This window comes from Eptatretus burgeri, chromosome 17 (assembly GCF_056783735.1).
Source record: "Eptatretus burgeri isolate ZD-2024b chromosome 17, Ebu_testis_v1, whole genome shotgun sequence".
Lineage (NCBI taxonomy): Eukaryota > Metazoa > Chordata > Myxini > Myxiniformes > Myxinidae > Eptatretus > Eptatretus burgeri.
The window spans coordinates 53259984-53275943 of NC_140977.1; the positions used below are offsets into that span (position 1 = coordinate 53259984).

Here is a 15960-nt window from a genome sequence, read left to right on the forward strand (position 1 = left end):
ATAAACTTTTTTCCATTTACTAGTGCAACCAAAGGCAGTAGTGTAGGCATGGTTTAAAAAAAAAATCTGGTTTCTAACCAATCATTTTGCCCCACACTGCTATCGGGCTCTTGGACCTCCCCCTCACGGAACAAGCGGTCATGAAGACTTTAACGGAAGTGTGATGACACTTCTCTGCCTGGTGGCTGGCAGCTCACTTTTTACATCGTCATAGATTTGTGTTTCACTGGAGTTAAACAAAAGTTCACGAGAGTTTGCTGGAGTTCACTGGAGTTAAACCGCATTCGCAGCCCTATCTTCAGCGACCCATTTCCTCTCTCGACTGATGGAGCTTTGTACCACGTGCCGATTCGTGGCCCTATCTTCAGCGGGTTTTCACTCCTTTCAACCGCGTGCCTACTATTATCGAACCCCTTTTTGTGAGCAGATTATTCCCATGGGCACTGGCCATTTATGACATCGGATTCATCGATTGGATCATATTATTTCGTGGACACGATGCCAAATTGACCCACAAAACAAGTTTTATTTCCCAATGCGAGGGCACAGCCCTTTAATTCCTGTTGTGGGATAATGAAGCTTTATGTTTGTATTGTACTCTAATTGCATTACCTTTGATTAAGAGATAAATTTTACTCATCTTTCAACACATTGAACTTGATGTAAAGTAATGGGCCAAAGTACTTTGGTGTGACATAAATGTTCCTGTTTGAAATACACACTACATGATAATGATATAATTCGATGAATACAACTTTTCCTCCGGAGAAGCTTTTAATTGCTTTAACATTTCGGGCCAAAGGTTACGATGTAATATCGCATCACCAGAGAGTTCTGCTGCAAGTGTGTCACGAGGATATCAATCGAGGAAATTGGAGAAAGGAACGAGGAAAACAATTGATTCAAAGGTGCCCATTCACCTTTGCAGGATAGCCTAGATATATGCACACTCACCTCTGAGCTGTCTCACCTGGGTTTGAATCCCGACCCAGCTATAAACTGCCATCCTGGCGTTTCGCGGGTACAGCGAGACGTCATTGTGAGCATCTTGTCTTGGATAGACATTCAACTGGAATACTCGATTAGGTCGGGCTGTTGAATTAACACCAGGTGGGTTGAATCAGCCTATTATCCTTCGAAGGTCAGCGAAATAAGTACCAGCATGCTGGTAACAGGGGGCATTACATTAGCGGCACAGCCGCACCCTTAGAAAATGATGCAGCCAAGCAGCCACAGGCTGCATACGAATAAATAAATAATTTGGGGACGTGTAAAATGTAACGAATTTTTGGATTTGAACCTCGGTTCATGCCCCAGAGGTGGAGACTTTGGGTAACAGGGGGTCAAAGCAGCGAAAAATATTTTAACTCTAAATTTGATATTGAGTCATTCCTGGTGGAACTTGTTGCTGTCTTTCAACTTTGCTTTAGGTGGGAGTGTGGGGATTTGCAAAGACATGCCATAGACTTCGCTCTCGTTAACCTTGGGGCACATTTTGACTGGTCCTGAGGCTAAACAATCCTTGATAATTATAATTGTACATCGCCATATGATTAAGACGATTATACTTTTATGTTAAGTAAGCTGGGACAGACATCATGTTAATAATGGTGTTAAAGCATTTAATGCTGAGATGTGCGAATGAAAATGCATAAACAATCAAAAGTCTCTCAAGCAAGTACCAGAATGAAGCGACTTGTAAAGTTACAAAACACCCACTGGAAATGGTATGGAATCTCCTGCATTGCAGGAAATTCCCTTCTGTGGCTGCGATTGCTGGTACAAGCTGGAACCACGTACGAGCTCATCCAGTGTGCAAGGGGAATGCCGGATTGCTCTCAGATTCACCACTGAAAAGGTGGGGTTTGTTTGAGCTTGACCCTAGAAGTCTAGTATAATATGTGAAACTTTGGTTGATTACCTAACATAAAATGTCATAGCCCCCGTTGTTTTAGTAATTTTGCTGCATGGAGTTAGAGGCCGGTAGTCTACCAGTCGGCCATCTTGGATCTGATCTTGAAAAAAAAAATGATGTACATCTGTGTACCATAATTTTTTTATATGTGTACCATGTTTGAACAACATCGATAAATGCATGTGCAAGAAATGGTTGAGGACTTGTTCAACATCGGGTTTTTTAATAACTAAAATGGCCGCCAGTCGGCCATCTTGGATCTGATCTCGAAAAAAATGATGGGTATATGTAAGCCATCATTCCTTATCTGCATATAGTGGAGTACTCCTGATGGAGTACTGCTCTCCCCTCTGGGCTGGTGCTCCTGCCTCCCACCTTTCTCGACTTCACGCTGTCGAAACCAGGGCTTTTAAGATCATTGGCATCTCCCGCAATGAAGCTGAGTCTTTGGGCCTCTCACTCAATCACCGCAGGTTGGTCGGTGGTCTTTCTGTCTTCTACCGACTCCTCTCCAGCCTTGCCCCCCCTGCTCTCTCTGCGATTTGTCCCAACCACATTTCCACAGGGCGCTCAAGGTCCGCCAACAACCCCCTTCTGGTAAAACTACCAAAATCACGAATCACTGCTCATCTTCACTCTTTCATTCCTCTTTTTTCCCGCCTTTGGAATAAACTTCCTCACTCTATTCTTTCCCATTCTTCCCTTCAGGCTTTCAAAACAGCTGTTCACCACCACCTCTTATCTTCCCCCATCCAAATCCTCGATCTTTTCTACCCCCGATAATCCACCCAAGCCCACTTCCTTCAATTCTCCTGCTTTCCTTCCTGAAAGTCCCTTTAATGTCCATCTTCCCCTCGCCATGTTCCCCGTCCCATCCCCATCCCACTCCCTTCCACAGTTCACCTAATGTGTCTGTTCCCCACTGTTTTGTCCCTTCCACTCCCGCCCCTCTTGTCTCATGCCTCCTTGCTGTGAGTTGTGTGTTAGCTCTCATACGAGCCTCGACCAAGGTATACAAAAAAAAAAAAAAAAAAAAAAAAAAAAAAATCAACTTTAACCAAGATCGGTAAATGCATGTCCGAGAAATGGTTGAGGACGTGTTCAATATTGGGTTTTTTACAAGTAAAATAGCTGCTTGTCGGCCATCTTGGATCTGATGTCAAAAAAGAATGACATGCGTATGTAAACCATCATTCATTATCTGTATGCCAAGTTTGAACACCATCGATAAATGCATGTCCGAGAAATGGTTGAGGATGTGTTCAACATCGGGGTTTTTTTATAACTAAAATGTCTACCAGTCAGCCATCTTGGATCTAAACTTGGAAAAAAAAAAAGACGTGCATATGTGTTCCTTTATTTGTTGTCTTTTTGCCAAGTACAAATAAAATCGGTCCATACATGTCAGAGATATGGTTGAGGACGCACGCACGAACATGAAAATTGTGTCCAAATCCATTAGCTCCCATTTTGGACTTCGTCCAACAGGGGCTAAAAATATAAGCTCCAAACTAGAACGGAACTCGGCACATATCTCTGCCAGGCTGAATAGTTTACGTTTTGTATCCCACTGATAGATCGGTTCTGGATCCGGACCTGAACCAAAATCTCATTGGCTTGTTCTTGTCATCAAGCCAACTCATCCACCAAGTTTTGTCTTAATCTGTCCACAACGTTTTGAGATGCACTACATGGCCAAAAGTATGTGGACACGTGTTCGTCCAACATCTCATTCCAAAATCACGGGCATTAATATGGAGTTTGTCACCCCTTTGCTGCTATAACAGCCTCCACTCTTCTGGGAAGGCTTTCCACTAGATGTTGGAACATTACTGCGGGGATTTGCTTCCATTCAGCCACAAGAGCATTAGTGAGGTCAGGCACTGATGTTGGGCCATAAGGTCTGGCTCACAGTCAGCATTTTAATGCATCCCAAAGGTGTTCGATGGGACTGAGGTCAGGGCTTTGTGCAAGCCTGTCAAGTTCTTCCACACCGATGTCGAGAAACCATTTCTGGATGGACCTCGCTTTGTGCATGGGGCATTGTCATGCTGAAACAGGAAAGGACCTTCCCCAAGCTGTTTCCACAAAGTTGGAAGCACAGAATCGTCTCGAATGACATTGTATGCTGTAGCATTAAGATTTCCCTTCATGAGAACTGAGGGCCTAGCCTGAACCATGAAAAACAGCCCCAGACCATTATTCCTCCTTCACCAAACTTTACAGTTGGCACTATGCATTCGGGCTGGTATCGTTCTCCTGGCATCCGCCAAATCCAGATTGATCCGTCAGACTGCCAGATGGTGAAGCATGATTCATCACTCCAGAGAACACGTTTCCACTGCTCCAGTCTAATGGTGGTGAACTTTACACCACTCCAGCCGACACTTGGAATTGCACATGGTGATCTTTAGGCTAGTGTGTGGCTGCTCGGCCATGGAAGCCCATTTCATGAAGCTCTCGATGAACAGTGCTTGTGCTGACATTGCTTCAAGTCAGTTTTTAACTTGGTCGTGAGTGTTGCAACTGACGACGGACGATTTTTCTGCGTTACGCGCGTCAGCACTCGCCGGTCTCGTTCTGTGAACTTGTGTGGCCTACCACTTAGCGGCTGAGCTGTTGTTGCTCCCAGACGTTTCCACTTCACAATAACAGCACTTGCAGTTGAACGGGGCAGCTCTTACAGTTGAACTTACAGTTGAACGGGGCAGAACAGGACAGAAATTTGATGAAGTGACTTGTTGGAAAGGTGGAATCCTACGACAGAACCATGTTGAAAGTCACTGAGCTCTTGAGTATGGCCCATTCTACTACCAATGTTTGCCTATGGAGATTGCATAGTTGTGTGCTTGATTTTATACACCTGTCAGTAATGTATATGGCTGAAATAGCCGAATACACTAATTATAAGTGGTGTCCGCATACTTTTGGCCATGTAGTGTGTCATAGTACATGCAGTGTCATTTTGGTCCAATCTCCTCATGGTGAAGAATCACTTAAAACAAGGACAAATGTGTCCAAGAGCTGCGTCCTCAAGGTTTTGTCTTCACCAGAAGAAGAAGAACAACAACAACGCGGAGCTCTCTTAGGCCTAAGTCACATTTGCCACGGCGGCCGTGGGGTCTTCAAAATCTATGGCCCCTAGAAATTATAGGGCGGCCGCAGTATTTCCACGGTCACACAATGTAGCAGTCACATATGTTTTTATTTTTCGGGGAGCCGCACGGCGTATTTATAAATTGTGGAGACCGAAAACGTGGGGGTGCCGTACGGTATTTGATTTGATGTCGCACGGTGACCTTAGGGCGTTCCTGCGGCGGCCATAGAATTTTCAAGGCAGACGCAAGGTGCCCTCAAAGCGACCGCAAAGCGACCGCAGGGGGACCGCAGGGCGACTAAGGTGAACGTGCGGCCAGACGGACGGTAACGAGTGGGTTCTTTTTTTTTTTTACCAGTTCTTTTGTTTCGGCTTGTCGAATCGCTACGGCGAACGTAGAAATGAAAAAAGTTATAACTCCGTGCTATAATTCCACGGCGACCCCGACGGCCTGTAAAATATAGCCAAACGGCGTAGGGCCACCCTGAGGCCACCTCAGAAACTCTGCGGCTACCGCACGTTTCTGTCAATTCAGAGGGCGCACGGCCGCCGTATCCTCGCCGTAGAGCAAATGTGACTTAGGCCTTTGAGCCAGCGTTCGCAACGTGACGCGGATAATGAAAAAAAAAAAACGATAAATATATAAATAACAACAACAACTTCCGATATTTCGTCACGTGCCTTGATGGAGCCAATAGCGAGACCCGTCATGGTATGGAAGCTCCTCGTTCATGACGAGAAAATAGTGTAGTTACGAAATTACAACATATTAAATGGAATAATCTTTAAATAGTAACGTAAACTTTTCGAAACTTTAAAGCAAATGTCCGAATATATTTAAAAGTTGATGATAGACGCTCTCAAAATGCACCCTCAATGCGAGGATGTGTACAGGTGTTTATTATTTATGGAGATCTGGATCCTGTATGTAAAAGAGCCGTGTCCTAAAGGTTTTGGAAGAAGAAGAAGAAGAAGAAGAAGAAGAAGAAGATGAAGATGAAGATGATGAAGATGAAGATGAAGAAGAAGATGATGATGCTCTCTGAGAGCCACGTTCGCTACGCAACGCGGCGAAGAATTCTCATTCTGATCCAGATCTTCACCAAAATCGATTCGTTCTTGACGCACACCCAACTGGTCCACCAAGTTCCGTCTGAATCCGTCCATAACATTTTAAGACATTGTGCAATACTGTATATCGATTTCGGCCCGATCTATCAATGGTGAAGAATCATTTAATAAATTATTGTATTCAGATATTCACCAAAATCTAATCATTTCGTCCTTGTCACACACCCAACCTGTCCACCAAGTTTTGTCCAAATCCGTCCATAACCTTTTGAGATATTCTGCTCACAGACAAACAAACATGCAGGAGTGAAAACGTAACCTCCACCAACCTTCAGTGGCGGAGTTATTAATTGTTTATATAATTGGAGGCAAAGCCGTGCCATCTATCCTTTCAGTTTGCCACATGAATGCTGGGAAAGAACAGCCTACATGCATCAAAAACTCATGTTGCATGGAAATGGGAGCTTTCCGCTCCACTCTGGTTGACTGTAAAACTGGGTTGCAGTGCAACCCGGATCGACTCGAACGCAAATTTTCAACCCAAATTTAAATTTGAGTGGTGCGTGGAAACGAGGCATGAATGGTCTTTCTCTTTCTCTCTCCCTCTCACCATTTCATGTTTAAATGTATTTGGACACACTCTGTATGACTTATTTCTTATAAGTACAGCTCTTTAACAGAACTTTAAGCGGCAGGACGGGTTCGGATACGCGTTTGCTGAAGCTACTAGAAGCGGGTGTGCATTGCGACATGGAGTGCATTGGGAAATCTCTTTCAGCAGATATTTTAAAGAAATTATATCAAGTTTTATCATCTTGGAAATTATTATAAGTTTCCAAGAATAGCTGTGAGGTGTCCCAAAGCATCCTATCAGTCAAACTATCCCAGATTGTCCTTGACCTGAAGTTTTGTATGCTCTGGGGAAAATCAAAAACTTTCGATCGAACTCTTGGGGAAAAGCGAAATCTCCGCACCCACCAGCGGAACTGCAGGTTTGTTTCCTGCTGGGTGCGGGTCTTAGTGATTCCTGGAATTTGATTGTCTTGTTCCAGCCGCTTTATCAGTCATCATTATGAGGTTTGGTTCATGTCGTTTTTGACCCCAACCCCTTCCCCACGCATTGCCCTTATCTCCCTTTTCTTCCCATTCCGTCCCAAACTTTAAACATTCACTTTTCTTTCCTTTCCTCCTCCCTTCTCTGCTCACCTTAATGTTTCAAATCCAGCCAATCACACATGACGAATATTTCAATGTACTCGGGCACAGGCCGCAGTGTATTTTCATTCTTTAAGAGTGGAAAAATAAAGCCTGGTGTTGGCGTAGTCGTTAGGGTAGCGGCTTAATATCCAAAAGCCGCTTCCTGAGTCCTGAGTTCAAGCCCCGTTGGCTGCTTGAATTAATACACACCAGGAGGTTGACTCAGCCTGTCATCCTTCCGAGGTCGGCGAAGTGAGTACCAGTGTACTGGGCCCGGTGTATGCCCCGGTTAGAATAGCTGTACCATATCCCTGTGTCGTTAGAGGCGACCAGGGTTGCGTCAGGAAGGGCATCCGGCGTAAAACCTGTGCCAAATCACTATGCAGATCATACGGATGATCCGCTGTGGTGACCTCGAAAGGCGCTGTCACACCTTGACGATTTAGCCAGCGTATGCCGACTTATGAAAAATTTGTCTAAAACGCCGGCACACGTCGAATACGTTATGGGTAAGTTTTGTATACGTTAAGAGCACGCTGAAAAACACTGCCATATGTCATAGTACGCTGGCTTTCATCGTTGTACTTTGCGTTGTCCTCAAATTTTAGCATTCTTGAAATTTTACGACGTATGCCAGCGTATGACTCACACGTTCCGCTACGCTGGCCATAAGTTGTAGGCACGTTATGCGATCGTTGATACACGTCGACACACATTACTTATAAGTTACTCATAAGTTGAAACGCGTCAAGGTAATGATTAGCGTACCCGAAACTTATTTATAACCTATGAGTAACGTGTTGTAGGCACGTTACACGATCGTTGACACATGTCGAGGCACGTTATGCGATCGGTGACACGTCGAGGCACGTTAATTGTAAGTTACTCATAAGTCGAAACACGTCGAGGTAATGCTTAGCGTACCCAAAACTTATTTCAAACCGATGAGTAACGTGCTTTGAACCTATGTGAAACGCACCTCCAACGCATATTGACGTATGTAGACGTATTTGATTGACGTCTTCCGGACGACCACAGAACTTACTGAACGTGTTTCTAATTTACAGCTACCGTATAATGGCGTATTGGCAGCGTTTAAAAAAAAAACAAAAAATAACTTCCGATATTTCATCACGTGCCGTTACGTCACGTCCGATTTCCTCTTCAGTTTGCTCATGTCTTATTCTTAGTTCCTCCTCTGTGAATATTTTCTGGTTGAGGATATTGTCACATCGACGTCGAAACTTAAAAGCAAATGTCCGAATATATTTTAAAATTCGTGATAGACTAAAAAAATAATAATTAAAAACAACAACAACAACAACAACAACTTCAGATATTTCGTCACGTGCCTCCACGGAGCCAAGGAGGTCAGATCAGGTATGGGAGCATGTGCCAGAACAGCGCGTCGCTGCATCCACTTTCCACCGGTACTCCAGGGGCCTCCGTCTGGCCTTCCCCCAGGCAGATGCCAGGCCCATCCCCATCTCCTTGAGATGCTGGTCAACCTGCTGCAACCACGAGGCACGTGATCGGCCCATTGGCCTCCTCCACTCACGAGACTCCCTCACTGAGAGAATCTGGTGAGCAGGATCAGCATCAGGAAAACGAGCCACATGTCCATACAGCCGCAACTGACGCTCACGGACCATGCAGGTAACAAATCTCATCCGAGTCTCTCTCAGCAACCGCTCGTTGGACACAAAATCTGAACAGCGTTAGCCAAGGATTCTCCGAAGAGACCTGGTACCAAAGGAATTGTCTCCGTCTCACATCCTTGGTCAGAGTCCAAGTCTCGCATCCATAGAGCAAGACTGGAAGCACCAATGACCTGAAGACTCGGACTTTCTTCCTCACGCACAGGTACCGGCAGCGCCACACCACGTTATCCAGTTAATCCATGACTCCCCAGGCCCGACCGAGATATCTATTGACCTCTCACTCACAGCCAGCAGAGACATGAATATCACTGCCAAGGAAAGTGAATCTCTCCACGACCTCAACATCCTCACCACAAACAGACACAGACAGGACAGCAGCATCCAAGATGTCATTGAAAGCCTGGATCTTAGTTTTGACCCAAGAAACCCGTAATCCCAGTGGCTCCGACTCCTCATTCAGCACCTCGAGGGCCCCCAAAAGGATATCTAAAGTCTCCGCAAAGATGACTGCATCATCTGCGAAATCAAGGTCCGAGATCTTGAAATTCCCAAACGATGGACCACAGCTTGATCTCTTTGACATCCTCCCCAGAATCCAGTCCATACAAGTGCTGAAAAGTGTGGGGGCCAGTACCCACCCCTGACGAACTCCAATAACAACTGGAAATAAGTCAGAGATGGTACCACCACACTTCACAGCACTCTCAGTACCAGAGTAGAGTTCAGACATCAGATCGATCAGTTTTGGTGGCACCCCACGAAGACCAAGAATCCTCCAGAGGGCATCCCGATTCACTGAATTGAACGCTTTACAGAGATCAACATAGGCTGCAAGCTGCCCCAGCTGAAACTCTCGTCTGCGTTCGGTGAGGACACGAAGAGCAAGGATACGGTCAATCGTTGACCTCTTTGGTGTAAAGCCTGACTGCTCTGGACACTGGTGCTCAAGCAGATGGTGGCGAACCCTATCAAGAATTATCTGAGCAAAGACCTTGCCTGGCACTGAGAGCAGCGTCACCCCTCGGTAGTTGTTGCAGTCTTGGCGATCACCCTTCCCTCTCCAGAGAGGGACAACAAGGCCCCTCTTCCAATCAGTTGAGATGATGCCTGTGTTCCAGGCAGAGCACAAAACTGCATGCAACGACATGAGTGCAGCATTGCCACCAGCCTTGAGAAGTTCAGCATGGATGACACAGATCCCTGGAGCTTTACCCTTTTTCAACCGGTTCATCGCAGCCCGTGTTTCCACAAGCGAAGGTGGACCACAATTGATTGGAGGGTCAGCAACAGGGATTGTAACACCATTGACGTCCAACTCGACAGCTGGTAGATCAACCTGGTACAACCGCTGAAAGTAACTGGCGCAGCGGGCCTTCACTTCAGACTCCTCTGTTAAGAGCCTACCACTCTCTGTTCTAACTGCAGTGCTCCGAGCGATGGGCTTGGATGAACGCAATGCGCGAATTCCCCTGTAAGCGGGACGAGAATCACCTGTCCACAGGTGATGCTCTACCCCCTCACAGATTCCTCGCACATAGGCCTCCTTGTCCACCCTTAGTGCACGTACAGTTTTACGCCTCAGCTCCCTGAACAGCTCAGCTTTGCCATTCAGCCTGGCCCTGCGACTCTGGTCAATGGTATCCAGTGTCCCTTGAGAGACAAAATTCTTCTTTGCCATGCGGTGATTTCCAAGACATCCACCGGCAACATCAAGGATGGTGGTCTTGAAGGTAATCCATAACTCTTCAGGACCCCCCAAAGCACCCAGACACCCCAAATCTGCACTCAGCCTGTTCGCAAACTCCTCAGATACTCTCTCATTCTTGAGCTTGCCAACATCCAGCCTAGGCTGGGATGGTACCATTCTCCAGGATTTAAGGTGCAGCTTTAGAGTTGCTACAACAAGCCTGTGGTCAGTATTGAGGAACTGAGCACTCCGGTAGACCCTGAAGTTCTGGATCATCCTCCAGCGACCGTCAACGAGGACATGGTCAATCTCCTTTGCCACACCGCCAGCGTTGGAATACCAAGTCCAGCGATGAGCTTGAGGGCGCTGAAACCATGAACCGGCCACCCTAAGTCCATGACTTCTTGCAAAGTCAAGGAACTTAGTGCTATTCTGGTTCATAGTTCCTGCCCCATGGGGACCAACACACGTCTCATAACCATCCCTATCAGTTCCAGTCGATGCATTGAAATCCCCCAAGACAAGAAATGTATCTCGTCTGGGGCACTGATCAACCACAGACTCGAGCGTGGCGTAGAATGCATCCTTCACGGTGAGATCACTCGCCTCAGTCGGAGCATAAACAGAGACCAGGGAAATGACACCTAAGGAGTGACGAATCCTTAATCTCATAATACGCTCGTTGACCGGTGTTGCCTCAATTATCATTGGGGTCAGCTTATTGGACACAGCTACAGTAACTCCTTGAGTATGGTAACCATCAGAGCGACCAGACCAATAGTAGGTGTAACCACCCACCATTATCTCGCCGCAATCTGGTCTCCGAACCTCAGAGAGAGCTGCAATGCCGATGTCCAAACGCTTGAGCTCAGATGATAACAGAGACAGGTGATCATCCTCTCTTAAGGATAGGACATTCCAGGCACCCACCCAAAGGGACCGCCTCAGGTTAACCCAAGGAGACCACCGTCTGGTGGACGACACCTCAGCACCACTCCGACACTCTCCCGCAATCTGACCGAAGGAGGTTACCCCGTGGTTTCCCTCCTTTCATCAAAGATTGGGGGTCCCGAAGGCTTTGCCACAATCCCGCCATCCGGTGAGCTGCCCTGCGAAGGGAAGCTGCACAGGAGGTACTCCCACGGAGTGGGTTTTCAGATTTTTTTTGCGTTTGTGTGGTTTGCGGAATGAAGGGTTTTGCAGTGGCCGGAGTGCAAATCCTGCCACCAACCTCATTATAAAAAAGTAACCCAACTTTAGGAGATCGTCCGCAGACACAGTTGGGCACGAGATATGGATTGCCGTTGGCTCACAAGGAGCTCCTCCGCCCTTTTACAGGTTTTGTTTTTAATCCTGCTGGGTGTCCATATCCAAACACCCTCCTCACCAGAAAACCTGGTGGGGGAGACGGTTTAGTCGCCGACAACCTGACCATGGAACAGGTTAGTACAGGTTTACATGATACCTGTAGCAGGTCACAGATCTGACGTGACCTGACCTGAAAGAAAGAAAATGAGAAAAGCCAAGGAGAAAAAAAGAAAATGTGCCTTGACGGAGAAAATAAGTTTCGGGTATGCTAAACATTACCTCGACGTGTTTCGACTTATGAGTAACTTACAAGGAACTTGTGTTGACGTTTGTCAACGATCGCATATCGTGCCTACAACTTATTCCCAGCATAGCGGAACGTGTGAGCCATACGGCGAGTACGTCGTAAAATTTTCAGCATGCTTGTACCACGATTTGTTAGATGTACCACGAGATGTACCACGAAATATGACAGCATACTTTATCGTTTTTCAGCGTGCTCTTAACGTATACACAACTTACCCATAACGTATTGAACGTGTGCCATCTTGGTTGGGAAAATTTTTCATAGGTCGGCATACGCTGGCTAAATCGTCAAGGTGTGACTGCGTGGTTGACAGTTTCAATTTTCAGGCGGTTATGATTTAAATCGGCGTGCGGCAGGTTTTTTACAGGCTACGCCACGAGTTCGTCGGTGATATGTGCAGCGCGCTCTGCCTAAGTTAAACTATCGTTGTGCATAGGTTGTGAACGCCGACAATAGGCTAAGCATTCGTTGGTATAAGTTATCTATAAGACAACAAAACGTTCTGTGCCCGTTACTTATATGTTATGCATACGACCAACACGTTATGAATACGACCAAAGCTTTTTTTAAAAGCATCAAAATTTCAGCGTACGCCAACGTTTTACATACATTTTTATACGTTTCCCTTGCTGGCTAAATCGTCAAGGTGTGACAGCGCCTTAACGGGAGCAGCCGAAAGAAGAAGAAGAAGAAGAAGGGTGGAGGAAATATAAAATTTGCATTTACACCAATTTCTCATACTGTTTTTGTAATTATTTCTCACACTGTATGGGCCATGGGGATATAGCAGGTTGTTGTGAATGGAACAAGACGCGCACACACACTGGATGCATCGTGCAGTGTTGTCCTTGAACAGAGAGACACAAGCCTTCTGAAGAGCGTGACAGAGGTGGTGGCACACCGTATGCTTCTCACTTGGTTCGTCGAACATGAACACCTGGATGTGGAGGTACATGTGTGCATTACTCCTGGAATTTTATCTCCAGTCATGATGTTACGCTGTTTGGAAGTGCCATGACATTATGCATATTACATACTGTTACAGTAATTAACGAATGAGAGCAAAACCACCTAGGATTTACTTGGTAATGTTTACCATAGGGTTCTGATGTGGAGTGGAAAGGGGGTTTGTGCCAACCCGCTATGACGATCTTAAAGCACCACGCCGCACAAACCGGCCTGTTTCCCCTTCTCCAAGCTGCCATGTGAGATGCCTCACTTCTTTTTCTATTTTCTATTCTTTGTTTTCTTCCCTCTTTATTTCTCATCTTCCTCCTTCTCCACCTCCTCTTATTCATCGACTCTCACTGTACCTCTCTACTCTTGCATCATCTCATCCTGTTGTTTCCTCTTGACATACTGATAATAAACCCAATGATGTGGGTTGATGCAACCAAAGGGAGGTACACCTGCTTACTTGACTAAGTCATCTCTGCTATTCTGTTAATAATCATTTTACTTTTCAAACATTTTCTTTTTCTTTCTTTCCTCACTGAATTCGATTTCACAATAACAAACAGTCCCACTACTGTTTGTACAACCTTCCATGACATCACTGGTGCCTAAATGACATGTCGGCCTTACATATTTTTATTAGCTCCATTGCTTGCTCCATTCCTAGTTCGGTTCCCAGCTCGGTTCCTAGCCCTGTTGTTTCTCATACAAACAGTAGTGGAACCGTCTGTTGCAAGCTCTTTTACTTGTTCGGTTCTTAGTTCTGTTCCGAGCTTGGTTAGCTCAGTTCCTAGTTCCGTTCATAGCTCTGTTGCTCGCTCTGTTGCTAGCCCTGTTACGAGCCCTGTTACGAGCCCTGTTACGAGCCCTGTTACGAGCCCTGTTACGAGCCCTGTTACTAGCCCTGTTACTAGCCCTGTTACTAGCCCTGTTACTAGCCCTGTTACTAGCCCTGTTACTAGCCCTGTTACTAGCCCTGTTACTAGCCCTGTTACTAGCCCTGTTACGAGCCCTGTTACTAGCCCTGTTGCAAGCTCTGTTACTTGCTATGTTACTTCCTCAAAACGTTTTTCTCAGCTGAAACACTAGAATGGGCCCAGATTTCTTTTTATCTCTGATGTTTCGGTTTCTGATGATGCCATCAGGTATATATAATAGTGGCTTTTCTCTTCAATGCAGGTTAATATTTATCACAGATAAATATCTTCAATCTTCCTCAATCCATCTTCAATCCCATAATATCTTCAATCCCACTCCTCCCTCCAGGTCTTCAAAACAGCTGTTCACCACCATTTCTTATCTTCCCCCATCCAAAATCTTGATCTTTTCTACCCCCGTTAATCCACCCCAAACCCACCTCCTTCAAATTCCCTGCTTTCCTTCCTGAAAGTTCCTGTGATGTCCATCTTCTATACCCTGTGTTCCCCGCACCATCCCTCTCCCTTCCACAGATCTCCAAATGTCTCTGTTCCCCACTGTTTTGTCCTTCCCTCTCCAGCCCCTCTTGTCTCATGCCCCCCTTGCTGTGCGTTGTGTGTTAGCTCTCATACGAGCCTTGACAATGTAACAAAAAAAAGATGTTCATATAACCCTTGCATTTGTGTGAAAATATGCGAGATGTGTTGAACGTTGTTCACAATGCACCTTTAAACTCGAACTTTTCCTTATTATTCAGCAGCACTGCTCTTGCTTAGCTGGATGTATTCACACGTATTGCTGATACTGTGAACAAATTTGCAGTCAAAAGCTCTAAAATATGTTTTAGCTGTTGGAGTAAAGCTGAGCAAATGAACAACATTGGAGAACTTGTCTTGATCATGAAGGCTGGTGTCGATGTGCATCGACGAACAGGCGGAACGATGGATGGAATCGACGAAACGTTGATCGAGGTATGTTTACCGCCATGGGAAGTAAGGATAAGCTAACGTTTCGAGTGTTAACATGCTCAAGATGAAGGGTTCACACCAGAAACGTCATCTTCTCCTTACTCCACATGGCGGTTGGGATGTTATGTTCGACGTTCCGTTGGTTCCATCCAAATGAGGAACGGTTCTAAGCAGCCCTTTTGAAGCAACGTCTGCTCGTTACAAAATATACAACTCCGACACACTCTCATTAAAAGTGTGCAAATACATTACAATGAATCATGCCAATGTCTCAAAACAAAAGTGTCCTGAGCTGGTGTGATATAAAACCAGACGTCATACATTCCACTCCACGATGGAGATGGAGTACTCTCTACTCTATGATGTACAGGTTCGATAGCAATGCCAAATACATTGTTCTTTCATTTTGGATCAAGATGATCTTTCCATCAAAGTGCCTGGAAATCCGTTTTGTAACTAATAAAGCACTTGCAAACGCACACATACACTTCTATTTCCCCATTGCAATGACCTTAAAATTTTAAACAAGCATCTTTCATATTTTATATTTGCTTGCTGTCAGGAAAGAAAATTAAGCGTTTGACTCAAGTCAGTAAAATTACTGCTGCGAGCCTCATTTTAAGTTCATGTTTTGTATTTCTCAGTTAAGTGTGTTTGTGTGTGTCCGTGTCTGTGTGTATGTGTGTTTGTCCTGGTAGTTTGCTGACCTGTTGACATTGAGCTCAGGTCCATGGTGGATGACCATCACTCACCCGTGACCAGCATATGAACCCCATGGCAGATTAGGGCAGCAATTTGCAAGTTGGTTAGTGTGCTGACAATCGTTCATCTTACTCTTGATTGAAAGATCGTTGACTATTTAACGTCTACCGGCAAT

At 45.6% G+C, this 15960-nt stretch overlaps 1 protein-coding gene across 2 annotated transcripts in view; it reads left to right on the top strand.

The window, feature by feature from the left end:
- BAIAP3 (BAI1 associated protein 3) overlaps positions 1–15960 on the top strand; it is a 224559-nt gene that overhangs the window by 130093 nt on the left and 78506 nt on the right. For both annotated transcript variants that reach the window (XM_085863421.1, XM_085863422.1), the window contains exons 12-14: positions 1751–1858; positions 13100–13192; positions 13345–13448. In XM_085863421.1, the coding sequence (XP_085719547.1) occupies positions 1751–1858; positions 13100–13192; positions 13345–13448 (305 nt within the window). The remainder of the gene's footprint in view (positions 1–1750; positions 1859–13099; positions 13193–13344; positions 13449–15960) is intronic.